A 23,358-nucleotide genomic window follows, 5' to 3' on the forward strand; every position below is an offset into this window, starting at 1 on the left:
CATTAACTCAAGGTTACAGTGGCTAACAAGCTGTTTCTAGACAGCTGAGCTCCATGGTAGGGTCCCTTCCCAGAGCTGAAGTGAATTTTACCTCCAGTGATTTGTAGTGATTCTGTGTTCTAATACAGCAGGAAGTATTTCCTTTTTTTTCTCACCCCCTTTACCATCTTAATAATACGAGGTAGGATCTTTGGGTCTGACCCCCGTGAGTCAAGTTGGTGTCTGGGTAGTGAGGAACTTGGAATCTGTCACTGGAATTGACCAGCTATTTTTTTTCCCCCATCTTGCCCATGCTAAGCAGGCTGCTGCAGACCTGGGCTGAAGTCTAGGGAAAATAGAACCAAGTATCACCTTTTAAGGTTCTTATTATTAAAAACTGCAAAATGAGCACAAGTCAGGATCCGTAGGCTTGAAGCATTGTGAAGCTGAGTGAGTAAAGGTCTTATTTTCCTTTAAAGAAAGTCACATGGAGACGTAAAACACTGGCAACTGCTGACACTTCCTCCTGGAAATGGGAGCAGGCTGATCGTAATTGGCATTATCTGAGTTCAACTTGCATGTCACAGATCCACTCTGGAGGAAGGTCAGACCTGCTGCTCTCTTCTCCCATTTCCTGTCCAATGCAGGATTCTTTGAGTTTACTCTGTGTTCCTTAGGATATTAACTAGCTTCCTTGTGAATTTCTTGCAGCATACAGTGAACATTTATTGGTTACTTGGTGCCAGGCATGTGCTACAGAAAACAAAGGTGACTACAACTCAGTCCTTAATCTCAAGAAGCTTGCAGTCTAACAAGGGAGACAGAAAAGTTATAATTCAATGTAATATGTTAAGAACTAGAGCTCAGCGGAGGGCAAGCAGGAAGAATTTAAAGAAAAGGAGATACCGTTTAACTGCTTGCATTGGCAGCGCCATTAGGTTCTTGCAGCACGTGCAGTCTTTTTTTTCTTGGGGGCATCCAGCTTCTCTCTCATTGGGGCATTTTGCACATTCCCTGTGTGCTCCTCCCTGTGTTCAGAGCACCTTTGGCTGTTTGCCTTTCAGATTGCCAAGAGGGTGATCCTGTTGTCCGGCACACCAGCCACGTCCCGGCCCGCAGAGCTCTACACGCAGATCATTGCAGTCAAGCCAACTTTCTTCCCCCAGTTTCATGCCTTTGGACTTCGCTACTGTGATGCCAAGCGGGTATTTATTATCTCTTCCCTCTCTAGCCCACCCATATCTCACCCTGACTTTGACACTTATCTTTCTCCTCTTCGCTCTGGCCATGATACGGTCAGAAGAGCACTGGTCAGGGGAATGGATTTTGGTTCTCCTGTTTCTTACTATGGCCTTGGATTGTCTTCAAGGGTAAGATGAAAATGGTCATCTTACCCTTTAAATCCAGCGTTAATGGTTGTGGCGATTCCAAGTCATCGTTTTCCAGTAAAGGGACCAGTGGCCGAGGTGTAGGTATGTGGAGCTCTGAGAGCCAGCTGCTCCCTCGCCCAGGGTCACAGCTCTGCATAGGACACAGTGCTGGAGCTCTAAAAGAAAAGTCCATGTCAAGTGCTGGCCCTAGAGAAGATGCTAGCATTGAGGTGAGCTAGGGGTGAGGCTGAGGCCCCAGACAGAGAGAAGAAAGTAAGTGAGGGGGTAAGGGCTTCCTCCTGGCATGGGGAGAATATGAAGTAAAGGTGGAAATTCCTCCCTGTGCCAAAAAAAAAAAAAAAAAAAGACAAAGGTAGATTGGGGAGCATGATCCCAAACTGCCTTGGGTGGGCTCTGTGAGTGCAGTGCCAGTGGAGCAGGCACCCAGGACCTACAGTCAGTCCTCCAAAAATGCTCTCCCAAAATGTCAGGGAAGCCCTGTAAATGCAAATGCCTTGCCGTGGAACCCTTGTTTCTAAAACCACATTAATTCAGGCCTCAGGGATTCTTGTATTGCGATCGAGTCACAAATGTACTGACACTTCGGAGAAATGGCTGCAACTTCCCCTCCAAGCCTTCTATTCGGGAAAAGCCTTGCTGTGCAAGTGCATGATATAAATAGGATTGTCTGCCTTATTTTTTAAATTTTTAAAAGAAGAAAAAAGAAGTTTTCAAGTACTTTAAAAATATCCACTTACATTCAAACAAAGTACTTATAATGTAAATTGTAGTACTTAGCATAGTTAATTGCAAAGCATTTTTAGGTGGTTATTGAGGCAGGAAATTTCCCAATTGTTAAACACTTCTTTAAACATGTATTTAATTCATTTTTCCTGTGGATCAATCCAGATTAGATTGGTGCTATGTAGTTTTCATGGTCCCTCAAAACTCTTCATGTATGATTTAGATTTCTGTCCTGTTTCCAAATAGTCCACTTTCTACAAAGGATCTTCTCTTTCTTGACTATCTGGGCCTATGGCATAATAATGTGCAGCTAGTGATGAAAGGGGCTGCAGATAAAATTCATTGCCTTTCCCCTCCCACACTGTCCCTTCCTATGTTTCCAGTCTTAAGCCAGCATCTCCCAAATAGTTTCTCCTGCCAGAAACTGAGGCATTATTTTTGAATTTTCCTTTTTCTGCCTTCTCGATACACCTCCCCTATAAAACAAAGAATACCTTCCTCATCTTCACGTCCTTTTTTCCACCTATCCCAGGGCCTGGTATCTGGTAAGTTTTCGATAAAAGCTTGTTGGACTATGATTATCCCAAAGTCCAATTTAAAATCTTTGCCGCATTCAGCGATACATGCCTGTAGTCCCAGGTACTTGGAGGGCTTGAGGCATAAGAAGTGCTTGAACCCAGGAGGTGGAGGTTGCAGTGAGCCAAGATCATGCCACTGCACTCCAGCCTGGGTGACAGAGCGAGACTCTGTCTCAAGAAAGAAAAAGTAGTAAATTATTTGATATTACTAAGTTTTAACCTACAAGATTAACAGCTAACAATATTACAACTTAGGAGCATGGTATCTGTCTTAGTCTGTTTTCTGTTGCTGTAACTAAATACCACAGATTAAGTAACTTATAAAGAATAGAAGTTTATTTAGCTCATGATTTTGGAGACTGGGAAGTCCAAGAGCATGGCATTGGCATCCAGTGAGGGCCTTCTTGCTACTTCATAGCATGGCAGAAGGCATCATATGGAGAGAGGGCACGAGCATGTATGTCAGCTCAGTTCTTGTCCTTTTCTTGTAAAGCTACCAGTCCCAACATGGGGACCCCATCATGATGACCTTATCTCATCCTAATTACCTCCCAAAGGCCCCACCTTCAATCAACATATGAACCTGGGGATTACTTTTCTAACATGTGAAATTTGGGGGACACATTTAGGCTGTAGCAATATCCAAATTATGATATCCACTTGTTCTCAGTGTGGTTTTTATTTAATGCAACCCGTAAGCCAGTAAGCCAGGCCTGCCTTTTTTTTTTTTCCAGCTTCATGCATTAAGAAACCACTGAAAAGAACACCTCATGCTGAGCTCATTTTCAAACCCATAACTATTTGAAGGCATTTGCTGAGAACTTCCAGTTGATTTCAGAGTATTTTTTAAAAAGAAGAAATAGCTTTATGTCATTTTATTTCTCCACCTTTGACCATCTATTCCTTCTCTCAATTTAGCAAAGCTGTATGAGACACCTATTCTGTCTCCACTATTACACTAGGCTCTCTAGCCCTCTGTAATGGATAAGCCTAGCCCCTACCCTCCAGGTAGCTAGCTCCTCAGCCAGGAGGGGAAGGCTACCTTAAAATACAAAGTAGCAGTCACACTGGCTTCCGGATTTTCTACAAGATTGTAGAAATCGGTCCTATTTCCAGTAAGATTGTTGGTGAAGGATAGGGTTTTTTTAATGGTAACGTCTTTTTTTTGTTTGTTTGAGACGGAGTCTTGCTCTCTTGTCCAGGCTGGAGTGCAGTGGCATGATCTCAGCTCACTGCAACCTCCGCCTCCCAGGTTTAACTGATTCTCCTGCCTCAGCCTCCTGAGTAGCTGGGATTACAGGCATGCACCACCACGCCTGGCTAACTTTTGTATTTTTAGTAGAGATTATGTTTCACCATGTTGGCTCGGACTTCCTGACCTCAAGTGATCCGCCTGCCTCAGCCTCCCAAAGTGCTGGGATTACAGGCGTGAGCCACCATGCCCGGCCAGTAACATCTTCTCTAGCTGTGTGATAGGGAACGGACATTTGAGCTCACTGCCTTGCATGGGCTACTCATTGAGGGAGCTATGTTTATGAAGGACTGCCTAGGCACTCAGCCAGACTGCCAGAACCCTATGTGGTGGGCTTCTCCTGCCAACCCCAACTGCCATCAACAACACTGCAGTTACTTTTATTATATTGTACTTGTTTGTGCTGGTGTAATTCATACTGAGGAACAACAGTTTTTAAAATCCCTGTAAGTCTCATCAAATAAAGATGTTACTGACGTTATTTTATTAGATTGTCCAGCAGACTCTGTAGGATAAGCCATAGGGAAGATTCAGTATTTAGTGTACAGGAATAGTCTGACAAGCCAAGCTTTTTGTTTGTTTTTTAATAAAATGGACACCCAATTGCTTGACTTCTGGCATTTGCTGCTGGAAAAGAAAGCTCAGTGCCAAATTGTAGAATGCCTTGATCTGTGTTTTTTGTTTACCTCGTTCCTGACTTTACTCTCTCTTTTCCTTTCCATTTCTCATTTGCTTTATTGGGGGTTTATTTGTCCCTGTAAGTCACTTGAAGTTCTCTGAACTAAGCCAGGGGTGGTTGTGAGAAGAGGGACCTCCCAGGAGCCCACGGCCCTGTTGGGCTGGGTCTGGAAGGAGCCTCATGGCGCTGCCGCTGTTTTCTCTGCAGATGCCTTGGGGGTGGGACTACTCAGGTTCCTCCAACCTGGGAGAGCTGAAGCTCCTGCTGGAGGAAGCCGTCATGCTGCGGCGTCTCAAGTCCGATGTCCTTTCCCAACTGCCTGCCAAGCAGCGCAAGATAGTGGTGGTTGCCCCAGGACGGATCAATGCCTCGGCCAGAGCTGCCCTGGATGCTGCAGCCAAGGAAATGACCACCAAGGACAAAACTGTGAGTCTACGGCTGGAGATGGATTTGGAAGCACGTGTGTCTAGGTGCTTCTTTCCATGAGGGACCCTTGAAAATGACCCAGCGTTCTCTCAGCTTGCCTTTCTGTAACCTTTTCCCTGTTCCCTAGGCAAGAATAGCAAGTCCATTTCATTCCTTAGCTTACCTAGTTGGTTTTGAAAAATCTCTTGTTAACATGTGGTTTTATGCTTGTATAGATCGCTGTTGATGGATGGCCGTAAAGATAAGCACAGGCAACAGCAGGGTTGTGATCAATATTCCGAAACCCTCAAAGAATGTGGAAATTCTGTCTACTATATTTTGAGAATGGCTCAGTCTAGTAACTGTTGTTAGAAAATTAGTCCTAACGTATTTGATACATACGTTAATCCTTCAACCATACCGTGTCATTTGTGTTCATCAAAATACCAAGTCAACATTCCTATAACAAAATAGAGTTTTCAAACCCTCCTAACCTTTGAAATCCCTATTACAGGCATTTATGGTTGGCAGGAAGTTGGCATCCCCCTTTCACAGGGAGGGAAACTGAGGCTCACAGAGATGGCAGTTTGCCCTGGGTCTCTCAGCTACTCCATCGCAAAGCTGAAGCTAGAACCAAACCTCTCACCTCTATATTATAGAACTCTTTTCACTATGGTGCTTTTGTCTTTTTAAAACACTTTTATTTCTGTCTTTAGTGTCATATTGTGCTAAGTGCTATAAAGTAATCTACACCAGATCTGTTTCTGTCCTCTTAGATAAAACCTTGTAATTTCCATTGCCAAGAAAATAACAGTCATTGATACTTTTCAACATCATGGAACATTATCTGGGGTTTATATTACCCCATATAGAGATATTTAGATATAGATGGGATCTCAGCCTTCTGCGAGGTTACAGAATAAATAAGAATGACAAGAGACAGAATGCATGTTTTTCATGTTATTTTACCATGTGATGAGCAAGATTCACTAATAAGAAATGGCAGGGTAGAGAATGCACTGACAAATAGTCAAGCTGTATTGAATTTATGCTGTATTACATAGAATAATCTGGATGGTCTGGAGTAAGTGAGGAGGCATCATCTCTTTACTGTGGAGTTTTCAAACGAAGTTAAGCAACACTGATGTGGACATACAGACCAGTGTTCTCAGATTATATTTCAGTGGGACCATGAGCACAACCAGGAAGCTTTGGCACTAAAATCAATCTTGGCAGTCTTTTATTTCTCTCATTGACAAAAATTCAATGAGTAGGACTTTTTTTTTCAATTTGAAGTTTTTTCCTTATAACATTTTCCTAAACCTTTAGTGTCTGCTAACTTGTCTACTAGTGAACTCCACCAGACAAGAAAACCAATGAACTGGTATAGCAAATATAATATCAATGGAAAAATTCAGGCATGCAATGTTTTTAGATTTAAAAATCTGAGTATTTGTAAGATATTATATATATATATATATATATATATATATATATATATATATGTATATGTATGTATTTTGCCAGCAAACTTGTTCCTTGTGTGTGTGAGATGGAAGTAGGTCTATCAGTGTTTCATGAGATTCCCCAGAGAACACTCTCACCAGTTACCTCCTGAACCAGTTTCAGAACAGCCAGGTAGACACCTGAAAAAGCAATTAGTTGGTATTTGAATTAAGGAGGAAAAGCACATCAGCTCGTTAAAAGACAATGGTGAATTGTGTAGTATGGCCAAAGAGAAAAGAAAAGCAGTGGGAATTTTGTACTTAATGCAACAGGATCTGAAAGCATTTTGTAAATTCTGCCAACTTGTATAGTTCAAGTAAGGGGAGTGGCTCTTTTCAAAGATGGTTTCAGATGCCACCGGAGAGTTTGATTTCGGAGTTTGTTGGTGATGCTAAGAAATTAACTAGGATGTGCCATGGAACTTAGGAATATTGGGTGTTTTATAGCTTTAGGTAGCTATGAAAATCCATAAAATATTTCCAAAAATGTGTTGTTGGAAATATTTTAATATTTTCTTGCTTAGAAATGGAGCCACAACCTCCTTTTGATTGTGGAAAAGTACATAAGGATAGTGCCACTTGCCCAAAACCCTGCCTCTTGGGTGATTATCCTCTTCGCTTTGTAAACACCACAGAGTCTTAACTCCATTTTGCAGATTATGAAAATGAAACCTAAATTACAGTGTAATTCTTCAAGAATCCAGCTGAGAAAGAGCCCGGAGCTTTTCTCAGTTCAGCACTTGAGAGTTGCTGTCTGCTTCTTTGGAGTCTTAGGAAAATTAAATGTTTATCCTTGAAAGATAGAAACTGAGTTGGTTCAGATTACATAGTGTGTGATGGCTGAAGCCAGACACTAAGTTCTTTCAGGTAATAATTCCTTAAGAACTTGATGCCTTTTTGTGTCTTAATGTTAATTCATTTTTATAATGGAAAATCTAAGTAGAAAACAGATGTATATGGTTTGTGCTTTCAGCCATCAGAACGTTTGGATTTCTAAAGCCATTGATTTGGTGCATTTCTAAAGCATGGATCTGATCAGGAGCATTGCTGTAACTTAATTCAGGAAGGGAGTCAGCATCAGCTGGAGGCTGGACTTAATAACCAGAGGCATGTCTTCCAAACCCTCACCATCTATGACATCCTGAGTTGGAAGGGTTAAAATGGGGAATTGTGTTTTTTTATGGTTTTAGTCAAATAGGGAGGCCCTGTGGATCTACAGAAAATCCCCTCTCTCCACTGCCCCCAGTTTTTTAAGTTACTTTTTAGTCCTAAGTTTCCTTGCAATTTTGCAAATCATGGTAACTCCAGCCAAGCACTGCTGACCCACCTGTCAAGAATTGATTCTTTCTTTGTTCCTTCACACCTTTCCATCTGGAAGAAGACATTTCTTAAAAAGCTTCATATCACAGGAGTCAAGGTGAAGGAGCCAATTTATAGAATATAATATATAATGAAAGCCTTTTCTCATTTTTTCAGCTGAAATAATGGCTATTGCTTCACAGGCTAAGGAAAGCTGACTATAATCATCTTTTGTCTAAAACCATTTTTTCATTCTCAAGACCAAGAACAGAGAATGGAACAAGTCCATACAGATTTCCTGGTGACAGTATCAGTTCACCCTTGCCATTTGACAATCCACTCAAATTTCCAATATAGAAAAATTTAAAAACTCCATTGAATCTAATTTAATTAAGGTCTAGTCAGGAGCAAAGAACGCAGATTATTTAAAATTTCCTGGCCAGTAGCTGGCAAAAGAAGTAAGATCACTAGCAGAGGGTATTATGTCTGCACAGTTTGGGGGAGTTTTTTTAAAGCTAAAACGATTGATCTCTCCCACATTCAAAGTATTAATACAATAGCTATGTATTGTATAAAATATGAAAAATAAAGAAAAATATTTACAGTAAGTAACATTTATTGAATACTTGCTATGTGCTGGGCATGGTGCTTTATGTGTATTGGGTCATTTAATTCTCACCATCAACCCAGATATTTGAGCCTCAGAGCCCGTACTTCCAAGTGCTACAAATTCTGGTTCTACCATTTAGTAGCAGTGTGACAAGTATACTCACTTGACTTTTTTGTCTCAGTTTCCCAATCTGTACAATGGTGATAATAGTGCCTTCCTTATGGCCATGTTGATTATTAAATGAGTTAATGCATATATAGTTCTTAGAACACTGCTTGGCTGATAATAAGTAGTATATGAGAGTTGTTATTTTTATTACTATACCATAAAGAAGAATTATCTTTTATCCAACCATAATTTTGGCATATATAATTTGAGTATTTTTCTACAATTATGTATATATGTTGCTTTAAGATATATTTTATATATCTGCATATAATATATATAAAATATATATCCAATAAGGAATATGTATATTTTAAAAGTGGAACTGGGATCATACAAACACATCAAGTGAGAAGGAAAACAGGTTACTTATGAAGACTTCTGCATGTTGTTAAGTATTCTCTTAAAACATAATATTTAGCCAGGTGTGCTGGCTCACGCCTGTAATCCCAGCATTTTGGGAGGCCAAGGTGGGAGGATCACTTGTGCCCAGGAGCTCAAGACCAGCCTGGACAACATGGCAAAACCCTGTCTCTACAAATAATACAAAAAAAATTAGCTGGACATGGTGGTGCGTACCTGTAGTCCCAGCTACTCTGGTGGGAGGCTGAAGTGTGAGGATCACCTGAGCCTGGGAGTTTGGGGCTGAGGTGAGCTGTGATTGTGCCACTGCATTCCAGCCTGACAGAGAGAACTTGTCTCAAAAAAAAAAAAAAATCAGAAAACAAGCAAAAAATATAATTTTTTGCTTTATCATTCTGTGTCTAAGATTTTTTTTAAAAAGTCTGCGTAGTGTTTTCTCACGTGGCTATAATTTTGCTAATCATTTTTGTTGGGCCTTTAAGTTATTTTTAGTTGCTCATTATTTTGAGTAATACTGTATGGGAAAAGTAGCTTACATAGCAATTTGTGTACATCTGATTATAAAATGAGAATCAGTTTTAAGGAGGAAGTTTCTGGATGACAGAGTTTGGCATATCTTAAAGGGGGTTGGTACGTTTTGCTACATCATCCCTAAAAGGTCTAGCCCAATGTACCATCCCACCAGTCATGTGTAATAAAAGTGTTTGTTTCTTCACACTCTCATCAACTCTAGGTGCTAAGTCTTGGGGCAAGCTTCCTGAAAGTGCATCTCAGCATTTTTCCATCAGTTTGTTTTGCCTTCTTTCTTTCTTATTAGGGAGTGTGGCATGAGTGAGTACAGGTGGGAGGGGTAGGCCATCTCTGAAGGACGCAGGAGTGAAACAGTAGACAGGGGCTGACTGGCATGCTGTCCGATGGAGGCGCACCCACTGTGAGTGAGGTCACCATGTGTAAGCCTGCTCTGCTCCTTTGGCTACTAGAAACTGCATTGGGTTAGAGGGCCTCGTCTGCTGCTGGGGACCCTTAGAGGTCCATGAATGGATTCATGAAGTCTCAGCTCACTAGCCATAGGGGAACAGTTGTGTATGTGTCCAGAGCCTGCTACAAAATAGGAGGGTAGGTGGCTGCCACTGCCAAGACACATGTAGGATATAAAGGGGACCTACAGTCTAATCAGTGACCCCATAGCTTCCTGTGGTTCCTCGGCAGTAAAGTCCTAGAAAGGAAAATGGTGGAAAGACACCATTCAAAGCTAAGAAGCTGGCCAGGTGCGGTGGCTCTTCCCTATGATCCCAGCACTGTAGGAGGCCGAGGTGGCAGGATTACTTGATCCCAAGAGTTTGAGACCAACCTGGACAATATAGATACTGTCTCTACAAAAAAATTAAAAAAAAAAAAAAATAGCTGGGTGTAGTGGTGCCTATCTGTAGTCCCAGTTACTTGGGAGGCTGACGGAGAGGGGGAACACTTGAGCCCAAGAGGCTGAGGCTGCAGTGAGCCATGATCAAGTCCAGCCTGGGTGATAGAGCAAAACCCTGTCTCAAAGATAATAAAAACTGCCCCAAAGCCAAGAAGCTGTTTTAACCAGACAGCCTTTTCTTCCATCTACGGTCATTCGTTTTAGGTACATTCTGGCTGTGGTTGCTTTCCTGAGTTACTGAGAACCAAGAATGACAAGTTCCGGGCCATAGATATTACTGCTGTTGAATCATGTGTTTGTTCCCCGGGGAAGCTGTTCTGTCAGACACAGATCTTACAGAGCTTCAACACAAGAAGGGGGTGGGGGTGCACCTGTAAAACCATGCTTGCTAGTGGAAGGAGATGGTCACCTGTCTTGGTCCATTGGTGCTGTAACAAAATACTTTAGACTGAGTAATCTGTAAATACAAATATATTGCTCACAGTTCTGGGGGCTGGGAAGTTCAAGATCAAGTGGCCAGCAGATTCGGTGTCTAGTGAGGGCCCAGTCTCTGTTTCAAAGATGGCAGAAGGAACAAACAGGCTCTCTGTCCTCAAGACCTAAACATCTCCCAGATGCCCCACTTCCCAACACCACTGCACTGGAAATTTTCAGATTACGAATTTTGGGGGGACAATCTTACCAATGATGGCAAGAGTGTGATCTCTGGGAGGCCAGAGCGATAGTAAATGTTACCTCACATTATTATGAAACGATTTGAGCATCTCCTGTGTTAGCATTCTTTATTAGGAGTCACTTAAATGTAAACCATAAAGAAAACACAGTTTCCTCTTCTGGGAAGTTAATTGCCTTATGTGGGAGGTAGACCAAGAACACCTGAATAATGGTTTTTAAATGATAATAAAATAGGCCAGGCACAGTGGCTCACGCCTGTAATCCCAGCACTTTGGGAAGCCTAGGCAGGTGGATCATCTGAGGTCAGGAGTTCGAGACCAGCCTGGCCAACATGGTGAAACCCTGTCTCTACTAAAAATAGAAAATTTGCTGGGTGTGGTGGCACACGCCTGTAGTTCAGCTACTCAGGAGGCTGAGACAGGAGAATCACTTGAACCCAAGAGGCAGAGGCTGCAGTGAGCCAAGATTGTGCCACTGCCCTCCAGCCTGGGTGAGACAGAGTGAGACTCCATCTAAAGAAAATTGAAAATATGATAAAATAAAATTATGGTAAAATAGACTAGTCAGAGTCCATTGGAATTGATGCAGTAAGTCTTGAACAGAGGTAAGCTCTGTAGGTCAGGTATAGTCACAGTGTGGCAAAAGAAAAGAGGGAAGCAAAAAGCAAGCTGGGGAAATGTCACATGTAAGTTGTCACCAGGCTGTGGTAAACGGGTATGCTTACCCAAGGCCACATTTCAGAGGGTCACATGGGTTTGGTGTGTATGGTGAAGCCCTACCTGAAATGCTTTTCCAAAGAGCTTTTGTGTTCCTTGCCTCTTAGATTCTTGCAACAGTTCTTGGACAGTGGCAAAGTAGCTATAATGCCATCTCCGAGGACAAAAGCAGACCCAGGCAGTTTTTCTGACTTGGCCACAGTGAAAGGGGAAGTCATTGTCAGCACCAGGGTCTCTTGACTCTGGTGACGGGTGGTTAAGATTTGTAAAGCGCATGGGAGCAATAGTTAGATCTGCTCATCCCAGAGTTCTCAGACTGGGGCACTTAGCATTCTTAACTTCTCTTTCAACAGAAACAGCAGCAGAAAGAAGCCCTCATTCTCTTCTTCAACAGAACAGCTGAAGCTAAAATCCCATCTGTCATGTAAGTGGTCACTAAGCGTTGACCTCTCTCTCTCTCTCTCTCTCATCTTTAAAAAAAACAACTCATTACTCTAGTCTGCCTGAATGATTTTACTGCACTCTAAGAAACGACTAGAGATTATTAAATATGGCTTTTGTTGGGGAAGGAAAAAATAAAAGAGATGATCAGAGAGTAGAATTACAGCTGCCCTGAAAATAAAGTTTAGAGGGGCCAGGCTCATGCCTGTAATCCCAGCACTTTGGGAGGTCAAGGTGGGAAAATTGCTTGAGTCCAGGAATTTGAGGTCAGCCTGGACAACACAGTGAGACCCATCTCTAATAAAAATAATAGAATTAGCTGGCCATGGTGGCATGCACCTGTGGTTCCAGCTACTTGGGAGGCTGAGGGGGGAGAATTGCCTGGGTGGTTGAGGCTGCAGTGAGCTAACATGGTACCACTGCACTCCAGCCTAGCGAGAGAGTGAAACCCTGTCTCAAGGAAAAAATGAAAAAAGTAAAAGTTTAGGGCACCATGCCCTTAATTACCCAAAAGGCATAAGTTGGCCGGTAACTGGAGCTATTCCTAGCATGCTCTTGGGTCCTGAAGACAGCATGTCTTAAGCCAAGTAGGCTGGAGCTGCTGCTCCTTAAAAGGAGGGTGGGGTTGTCCTCCACCCTAAAAGAAAGAGTTTTTCTAGAAGAAATATGGTCATTTGTCTTTAGGGGAAAAAAAATTAGAAGGAAAAGCTGCCTTATGGGAATACTTGGGTCTTCCCCAAAGTGAGGAAGTGTCATCCATTATTGACCTAAATAAAAAGACAAATGTCAAAGTTTGTTCAGAAGATACGGGCATGTGGTCGTTGTCATGCTTAGTTCTATTTCCACCTTATAAACTAAAGCTAAAGTAATAATTTCTATTCTTCGAATTATTCATGACAAAAATCTCAATTGTATGCCTTTCTTAAAGAAAACCCCACTCCTATTTGAATATCACTGGGGTAGAAACCTGGCAATTCTCATGACATACAGTTTGCCTAATTTTTTATTGTTTAACATTCATGTGAAGCTCTGGCAGGATAATGGTCCAGTTGATGAAATTACAATGAGATTGATTCCATAGGGCTGAGTGGTGCCAGACTGGCTGTGGGGACTGAGGTCTGGGGATAGATTAAGCAACATACCTGCCGCACCCTCGCACTTGGCCCACCGGCCTCTCCACACCCTCTGCCGTGGCAAGAGAGTTCCCTGCACCACTTGATCTGCAAAGCCCCCTTAAAAGACTGCCCAATGCTGGCCTCTCCCCTTCACCTCCTGGGCACTGCCCTTTTCATTTATGACCCTGTTACGGAGCTAATGAACTCCAGATGTGGTTTTTATGGCCTGGAAACTTTTCTCCCAGAAACATAACTGAGTTGCCTCCGCCAACCCATTTCTCATGTGCTGCCGAGTAACAGATGGCAAGGCTGTGCGTTTCTCCCTTGCTCCCTCAGCTCGGGACCTACAAATTTTAGAGTCCACTGGGTGCCTCTCTCTTCAGATGCTGTGCCTGGAGCCACCCATTTCCCTTGGAAATGTTAAGTCTATTCTACCACCTCATAAATAAACTTTGATCATACCTTATACATACTTTCTCAAAATTCTATTATACAATAAATTCTGTAGTGCTTTGTAGTTTCCAAACATTTTTTACACCTATGAACTCATTTCACTTTGACAGCTTCTTTGTGAGATCATGTAAGTCACACTGCTCCATTTTAAAAATGCAAACACTGAGTAAATCTGTGACTCTCTGGACCTCAGAGTCACACAACTAGTAAGTGGAAATTAGATTGTATGTCTTAAAAAGCCCAATTTCCTCAGCTAGTTGTTTTTCTTTTCTTTTCTGCTGTTGTTTGTTTTTTCATTTTAATGGGCATCTTTTAATATAAAAGCCAAGGTTATCGGGGTAGGCAGAGGTTTCCAGCCTAGAAACTTGTAGAAGATTATAGAACAACAAAGCTGCATATGAGATACAGAGGGGAAAGAGGCATTAGGGAAATTGGGGCCTGTGGTTTCTATGAGCTCACCAAGTAGATTTTGTGGCCTTGTGACTTTTTGATGCTGTAGCTATAAACTTTTTTGCTTATAGTGTGGCAAATTTTATGTCTCTCAAAATAATTAAAGTAGATTCTATTAGCACTAACAGTTTACAAATTAAGCTCAAATCTGGTGCCCGTCAGTTGTGTTGTTTGAAATGATTCTTGGATATTTAGAGGGCAGTCCACATACCTTTTCCCCACTGGAGACACGTCCTTCAAGGAAGGCAGAGTGTTCCCTGCCCAGGCGTACCCATGGCTGGGAATGGCCTCACCAAAGGAGCTCACTTGCCTCTACTGGGCTTACCTCTTCTTTGGGATTGTGATCCCTCTTCAGAGAGCTACTAGGGGAGAGGGGGACCCAGCCAGTGTCCGTTAACCCGGTGACTTCCCACCCCATGCTCCCTGAGGGTAGCCACCTTCTCTTAAGGCCAACTTAAAGATAGGTGGGAAGTTTGCTGGGTGCAGTGGTTCATGCCTGTAATCCCAGCACTTTGGGAGACCAATGCAGGCAAATCACTTGAGGTCAGAAGTTTGAGACCAGCCTGGCCAACATGGTGAAATCCCATCTCTATTAAAAATACAAAAAGTAGCTGGGCGTGGTGGTACACACACCTGTAATCCCATCTACTCAGGAGGCTGAGGCAGGAGAATTGCTTGAACAATTTGTTGTAGTGAGCCAAGATTTCACCACTGCATTCCAGCCAGAATGGGCAATAGAGCAAGACTATGTCTCAAAAAAAAAAAGGTGGGGGGAGTGGGAAGCTAAGAAAAAACAGTGGATGGAAGAGAGAAGTAAATTAAAGGGACGCCAAACAAATGAGATCCTTCTATCCATAGTCCTCCGCCCGGAAAAGAATTCATTTACTATTGACTTAATTACTGCCCCTGTCATTTGAGGTCTAAAGTGGGAGGAGCTAGAAATCCTTCCTGGAATATCTCTTCAGTATTACGTATGTGTCAATATTAAGCTTCTAGAAATGTGTGTACTGTCAAGAATTCCTTAGTCCCCTCCCTAAGTGTTTTCAGATCTACAGAGGACACTCTAATTTGTATTTAAAACACATTATAATGATAGTCAGAGCTAAAGTGAAAACTGTTGATCATCTTCTGTGATCCCAGATAATAAGAATGTTTCCGTAACACACCAGACACACATAAAACATAAGGAGTACAGCCTGCAGGGGATTTGCGAAAGTAAAAAACAAACAAACATAAGGAATATATGTTTAATCTGTTTCCTTGTCATTGTCAAATGCAGTGAATATATCATGGACCTACTGGAAAGTGGAAAAGAGAAGTTTCTAGTGTTTGCCCACCATAAGGTGGTTCTGGATGCAGTTACGAAAGAGCTTGAGAGAAAGGTGAGCTTCCTTTGAAATTCTTCATGGGTTGCTTTTGCCATGTCCCAAGTTGTTCTGAGCAGGCTTAGGTCAGATCTAAGCAAAGTGAGACCCATGGCTTCGGAAGCATTGCTGAAGACTTTCTGAAGAAGAGTTCTTTTTGCTTGTAGAACCACAGTGGGGTCAAAATGTTCCCCAGCCATGTCATTTTAACTTCCTCTGTGCTCCAAAGAGCCCAGGAGTCTTGCTTTAGGGACATCTCCTGGTGGCTGTTCCTTTTTTCTGCATAATTACAAAGTTGGCAAGAGAGGGGATAGCAAAATTGTCCTTTTGTATAAAGACAAGTATTTGTGTGAATGTTTTCCTCTTTTCCTTCCTTTCATTCCTCCTCAGCACAGTGAAAGCACCTTTATTAACTGCACGTAGTTCGGTGTGCAGATGTTAGTGTAGAGTTTGATGGCTCTCCTGAAATTGAATAAAAGGGATCTAGAAGGATGTCCAAGGATGTTTATGAAAACTGAACACACTTCCTCTCCTATTCATTTCTGGTTAAATTTAAGACTGGAAATTGCTTTGTATGGACCCTCGTCATTTATATTCATGTAATACTTGAATGTACATTAAGGGTACAGGGAAATATACAACAAACACCCATGTATCTCCCACCCAGATTTAATAAATGGAAAGTTTTGCTGTATTTATTTTAGAGTGTTTTTTTTAGGTTTTGTTGTTGTTGTTTTGTTTTAATTTTGAGGCAGAATCTTACTGCGTTGCCCATGCTGGAGTGCAGTGGCAGGATCTCGGCTCACTGCAGCCTTTGCTTCTCAGGTTTAAGTGATTCTCGTGCCTCAGCCTCCCAAGTAGCTGGGACGACAGGTGTACACCACCTCGCCTGGCTAATTTTTGTATTTTTAGTACAGAAGGGGTGTCACCGTGTTGCCCAGGCTGGTCTTTAACTCCTGGCCTCAAGTGATCCAGCCGCCTCAGCCTCCCAAAGTGCTGGGATTACAGATGTGAGCCACCACATTCAGTCTGAAGGTTTATTTCTGTAATAATAAAATACTTAAGTCCCCTTAATATTCTAACTCTATTCCCCTTCCATCCTCATCAGCGATAACATCACTATTCTGAAGGCAATGGGTATTCTTGCCCTCCATGTTGTCATACTTTATTCTAGGAGTATGTATCCTTAAGCAATTTATAGTCTCCTTTTTGCATATTTTTTAAAATTTAAAATAAATGACAGCATGGTGTAATTAATTTTGTGCTCAGCATTGTTTTTGAGAGTTCTTCATACTAGATTACACATTTAGTTCGTTCACTGTAATTGTGGAATTGTATCTTATTGGATAGCTATACCACAGTTTATCCATTCTCATGCTGATGACATAGAATTGCATTTACAGTGTTGCTATTTTGTGAATATTATAGTATATGTATGTTTGTATCTATGCATTTCTTTATGCCTTGTATATGTGCCTTGTGTGGGGGAGGTATATTCAAGCATGGTCTTGCATGGTTATTAAATACGCTCATCTTTATACTCAGTGTTGTCAAATTGCTCTCCAAGGTGGTCATTCACATTTATAATCTCACTAACAACCTATAAGGGTTCCTGCTGTTCTCTGTACCCATTAACACTGGGTAAAGAGAACAGCAGGAACAAAACTAAAAGGCATCAGACTTTTTAGTTTTACCAATCCAGAAAAATGAAATATCATCTCATTCTTGCTCTAATTTGTATTTCCCTGACTACCAGTAAAATGTGTATCATTTTATTATGTATTATTGGCCATTTTAGCTGTCTCCTATGAATATTCTGTTTGTATCCTTTGCCTGTTTTTCTATTGGATTGTTTTTTTCCTACTTATTTAGGAAAATTCTTTATAAATTCTGGATATTAATGTTTTATCAGTTATCTTTTTATCTTTTAAATTTCTTTTGTGGGGGAGGAGGTCTTGCTCTGTTGCGCAGGCTGGAGTGCAGTGGCTTCGTCTTAGCTCATTGCAACCTTTGCCTCCCAGGTTCTAGAGATTCTCATGCCTCGGCCTCCCAAATAGCTGGGTTTACTGGTGCGCACCACCATACCCAGCTAATTTTTTTTGCATTTGTTTAGTAGAGTTGGGGTTTCACCACGTTGGCCAGGCTGGTCTTGAACTCCTGGCCTCAAGTGATCCACCCGCTTTGGCCTCCCAAAATGCTGGGATTACAAGCATGAGCCACCAGGCATAGCTGGTTTAATTCAATAATAAAATTCATAAATTATAAACAATAATAAAACTATCTTTTTGTTGTTATTGTTGTTTTGTTGTTGTTGAGACAGAGCCTCACTCTGTCTCCCATACTGGAGTTCAGTGGCACGAACACTTCTCACTGAAGCCTCAACCTCCTCTGCTCAAGTGATCCTCCTGGCTGAGCCTCCCCAGTAGCTGGGACCTCAGGGATATACCACCACGCCTGGGAAATTTTCTAATTTTTTGTACAGAGGGGGTCTTGCCATGTTGCCCAGGCTGGTCTAGAACTGGGCTCAAGCAGTTCTTTTGCTTTGGCCTATCAAAGCGCTGGGATTACAGGCACCCAGCCTCCAACTGGATTTTTTAAAAGGAGCTTTATACTATTATTCCCAAGAACATACCAGTACGTTAGTGATGATTATCTCTAAGTGGTTTTCATCTTTTTTAGTTTGTTTATATTTTTGCAATGAGTGTGTATTATTTTTGTAATCAGAAAAATTAAAAGATGTTTTTGCCAGCCAGGCGTAGTGGCTCACACCTGTAATCCCAGCATTTTGGGAGGCCAAGGTGGGCGGATCATGAGGTCAGGAGTTTCAGAGCAGTCTGACCAACATGGTAAAACCCCATTTCTACTAAAAATACAAAAATTAGCTGGGCGTAGTGGCACACACCTGTAATCCTGGCTACTCAGGAGGTTGAGGCAAGAGAATCTCTTGAACCCTGAGGCAGAAATTGCAGTGAGCCAAGACTGTGCCACTATACTCCAGCCTGGGCGACAGAGCAGGACTCCGTCTCAAAATAAAATATATTTTTTAAAATAAAGCAGCATTTAGAGAACAGCAGAAAATTAATAGAAGGAAATAAGCTAGGGAAACTATTAGCCACCTCTCTGACATAAAAATAATACCTTTTACAGGTAAAAGTGTTCCCTAACTCCTAGTAGAAAAAAAAAATGGGCAACCTGTATGAATAGATAGTTCATCAGAGAAACGACACCAATAGCCAATTAAAAGATACAAAAACACTAGTAATCAAGTAAGTGAAAAATACAGATTTTTTTTTGTACCCCATCAAGTCAGCAGAGGTTTTAAAAATGTGCGGTGCTCACTGTTGCTGAAAGTGCACCAAGATGGACATGCTGATACATTAGTTGTTGGACAGCAATTTGGCGGTAAATCAGGAGCCTTAAATTAAGTTTTTTCTTTTTGCTATGGTTCTTTGATTTGTAGTCCAAGCTAAGAAAATTACCAAATATTAGTATCCTCTTAAAAACGTTCCATTTTAATAGCATTATTGAGGCACGATTGACATGCAGTAAACTGCACATAATATGTACAATTTTATAAGAATCAAGATAGGAAACATATCTGCCACCCGCTCCCGCTACCCCCCGAGTTTTCTCGTGTCCCTTTGTAATCTCTCCTTCCTGCTCCTTCCCTCACACTCCTTCCTCAAGCAACCACTGCTCTACTGTCTGTCACCGTGGATTGGTATGTAGTTTTTTAGAGTTTTATGTAAATACAGAATATAAATGTAGAGAAAAGGACATTCAGGATGTACTTTTTTCTTTTTGAGATGTATCCATGCTGCGGTGTGTCTCACTCCTTTTAGTGTTGACTCCTTGGTTTTCTTGTTTGGTTATCTAGACCTGCAGATGTTCACTCCCTTTTAGTGCTAAGTAACATCCCATTGTACATCGTCTGTTCACTGTTGATGGACATTTACCAACACGTCTTTTTAGGAAAAATGAGAGACCCCTGGCTAGGTGTGGTGGCTCACGCCTGTAATCCCAGCACTTTGGGAGGCCGAGGCAGGCGGATCACAAGGTCAGGAGATCGAGACCATCCTGGCCAACATGGTGAAACCCCATCTCTACTAAAAAATATAAAAATTAGCTGGGCGTGATAGCATGTGCCTGTAGTCCCAGCTACTTGGGAGACTCAGGCAGGAGAATTGATTAAACCTGGGAGGTGGAGGTTGCAGTGAGCCGAGATCACACCACTGCACTCCAGCCTGGCACCTGGCAACAGAGTGAGACTCTGTCTCAAAAAAAAAAAAAAAAAAAAAAAAGAGAGAGACCCCTAAATCTGCAGAAATAGAATGGTTAAATTATGCTGTTGCTGCATAATGACATAGAGCCATTAAAAATGACATTTTAGAATGCCTAATAATACAGTTTTACTTACGTTTAGTGGGGGAAAACAGGATATAAAACTTTTTATTTAAAAGATACACCATACACATAAAAAAGAAAAAAGATAGGAAAGGCCAGGTGCGGTGGCTCACACCTGTAATCCAGGCACTTTGGAGGCCAAGATGGGTGGATCACCTGAGGTCGGGAGTTCAAGACCAGCCTGACCAACATGGTGAAACCCCGTCTTATTAAAAAAAATTTTTTTAATAAAAAATAAAAAAGACAGGAAAAAATAGATTGGTTAGATTACTAAATGTTTTCATTTTCCTTAGCATGTTTATTATTAGTAAGAATAAATAAATGCCATTTAAAAGAAAATAGCTAAACTAAACATGCAGCTACCATACAATACAACAGTTGACTTGTGAGCATTTTCCTCTGGGAAATGAAGACTTAGGTTAACAGAAAAACTTGTACACAAATGTTCATAGCAGCTTTACTTGTAGTAGCCACAAATTGGTTTCAACTCAGATGTCCTTCAACAGATGGATGGTGAAACTGTGGTACGTTCACACCATGGGCTACTCAGCAATAAAAAGGAGAAAATGATTGACACAGGTAGCAACTTGGATGAATCTCCAGAGAGTGCTGAATGCAAAGGCCCATTCCAAAAGGTTATATGCTGTGCAATGTATTTAACATTTATATTGCATTTTATTTTATTTGTTTTTTTGAGACGGAATCTCGGTTTGTCGCCTAAGCTGGAGTGCAGTGGTGGGATCTTGGCTCACGGCAACTTCTGCCTCCCAGGTTCAAGTGATTCTCCTGCCTCAGCATCCCAAATAGCTGGGATTACTGGTGCGCACCACCATACCCAGCTAATTTTTTTTGCATTTGTTTAGTAGAGATGGGGTTTCACCACGTTGGCCAGGCTGGTCTTGAACTCCTGGCCTCAAGTGATCCACCCGCTTTGGCCTCCCAAAATGCTGGGATTACAAGCATGAGCCACCAGGCATAGCTGGTTTAATTCAATAATAAAATTCATAAATTATAAACAATAATAAAACTATCTTTTTGTTGTTATTGTTGTTTTGTTGTTGTTGAGACAGAGCCTCACTCTGTCTCCCATACTGGAGTTCAGTGGCACGAACACTTCTCACTGAAGCCTCAACCTCCTCTGCTCAAGTGATCCTCCTGGCTGAGCCTCCCCAGTAGCTGGGACCTCAGGGATATACCACCACGCCTGGGAAATTTTCTAATTTTTTGTACAGAGGGGGTCTTGCCATGTTGCCCAGGCTGGTCTAGAACTGGGCTCAAGCAGTTCTTTTGCTTTGGCCTATCAAAGCGCTGGGATTACAGGCACCCAGCCTCCAACTGGATTTTTTAAAAGGAGCTTTATACTATTATTCCCAAGAACATACCAGTACGTTAGTGATGATTATCTCTAAGTGGTTTTCATCTTTTTTAGTTTGTTTATATTTTTGCAATGAGTGTGTATTATTTTTGTAATCAGAAAAATTAAAAGATGTTTTTGCCAGCCAGGCGTAGTGGCTCACACCTGTAATCCCAGCATTTTGGGAGGCCAAGGTGGGCGGATCATGAGGTCAGGAGTTTCAGAGCAGCCTGACCAACATGGTAAAACCCCATTTCTACTAAAAATACAAAAATTAGCTGGGCGTAGTGGCACACACCTGTAATCCTGGCTACTCAGGAGGTTGAGGCAAGAGAATCTCTTGAACCCTGAGGCAGAAATTGCAGTGAGCCAAGACTGTGCCACTATACTCCAGCCTGGGCGACAGAGCAGGACTCCGTCTCAAAATAAAATATATTTTTTAAAATAAAGCAGCATTTAGAGAACAGCAGAAAATTAATAGAAGGAAATAAGCTAGGGAAACTATTAGCCACCTCTCTGACATAAAAATAATACCTTTTACAGGTAAAAGTGTTCCCTAACTCCTAGTAGAAAAAAAAAATGGGCAACCTGTATGAATAGATAGTTCATCAGAGAAACGACACCAATAGCCAATTAAAAGATACAAAAACACTAGTAATCAAGTAAGTGAAAAATACAGATTTTTTTTTGTACCCCATCAAGTCAGCAGAGGTTTTAAAAATGTGCGGTGCTCACTGTTGCTGAAAGTGCACCAAGATGGACATGCTGATACATTAGTTGTTGGACAGCAATTTGGCGGTAAATCAGGAGCCTTAAATTAAGTTTTTTCTTTTTGCTATGGTTCTTTGATTTGTAGTCCAAGCTAAGAAAATTACCAAATATTAGTATCCTCTTAAAAACGTTCCATTTTAATAGCATTATTGAGGCACGATTGACATGCAGTAAACTGCACATAATATGTACAATTTTATAAGAATCAAGATAGGAAACATATCTGCCACCCGCTCCCGCTACCCCCAGAGTTTTCTCGTGTCCCTTTGTAATCTCTCCTTCCTGCTCCTTCCCTCACACTCCTTCCTCAAGCAACCACTGCTCTACTGTCTGTCACCGTGAATTGGTATGTAGTTTTTTAGAGTTTTATGTAAATACAGAATATAAATGTAGAGAAAAGGACATTCAGGATGTACTTTTTTCTTTTTGAGATGTATCCATGCTGCGGTGTGTCTCACTCCTTTTAGTGTTGACTCCTTGGTTTTCTTGTTTGGTTATCTAGACCTGCAGATGTTCACTCCCTTTTAGTGCTAAGTAACATCCCATTGTACATCGTCTGTTCACTGTTGATGGACATTTACCAACACATCTTTTTAGGAAAAATGAGAGACCCCTGGCTAGGCGTGGTGGCTCATGCCTGTAATCCCAGCACTTTGGGAGGCTGAGGCAGGCGGATCACAAGGTCAGGAGATCGAGACCATCCTGGCCAACATAGTGAAACCCCATCTCTACTAAAAAATATAAAAATTAGCTGGGCGTGATAGCATGTGCCTGTAGTCCCAGCTACTTGGGAGACTCAGGCAGGAGAATTGATTAAAACTGGGAGGTGGAGGTTGCAGTGAGCCGAGATCACACCACTGCACTCCAGCCTGGCACCTGGCAACAGAGTGAGACTCTGTCTCAAAAAAAAAAAAAGAGAGAGACCCCTAAATCTGCAGAAATAGAATGGTTAAATTATGCTCTTGCTGCATAATGACATAGAGCCATTAAAAATGACATTTTAGAATGCCTAATAATACAGTTTTACTTACGTTTAGTGGGGGAAAACAGGATATAAAACTTTTTATTTAAAAGATACACCATACACATAAAAAAGAAAAAAGATAGGAAAGGCCAGGTGCGGTGGCTCACACCTGTAATCCAGGCACTTTGGAGGCCAAGATGGGTGGATCACCTGAGGTCGGGAGTTCAAGACCAGCCTGACCAACATGGTGAAACCCCGTCTTATTAAAAAAACTTTTTTTAA

At 41.6% G+C, this 23,358-nt stretch overlaps 1 protein-coding gene across 5 annotated transcripts in view; it reads left to right on the forward strand.

The window, feature by feature from the left end:
• Positions 1–23,358, forward strand: part of SMARCAL1 (SNF2 related chromatin remodeling annealing helicase 1) — a 67,278-nt gene that overhangs the window by 34,346 nt on the left and 9,574 nt on the right. For all 5 annotated transcript variants that reach the window (XM_008999458.5, XM_078328444.1, XM_008999457.5 and 2 more), the window contains exons 11-14: positions 1,044–1,184; positions 4,810–5,028; positions 12,114–12,184; positions 15,499–15,601. In XM_008999458.5, the coding sequence (XP_008997706.2) occupies positions 1,044–1,184; positions 4,810–5,028; positions 12,114–12,184; positions 15,499–15,601 (534 nt within the window). The remainder of the gene's footprint in view (positions 1–1,043; positions 1,185–4,809; positions 5,029–12,113; positions 12,185–15,498; positions 15,602–23,358) is intronic.

This window comes from Callithrix jacchus, chromosome 6, assembly GCF_049354715.1.
Source record: "Callithrix jacchus isolate 240 chromosome 6, calJac240_pri, whole genome shotgun sequence".
Taxonomy (NCBI): domain Eukaryota; kingdom Metazoa; phylum Chordata; class Mammalia; order Primates; family Cebidae; genus Callithrix; species Callithrix jacchus.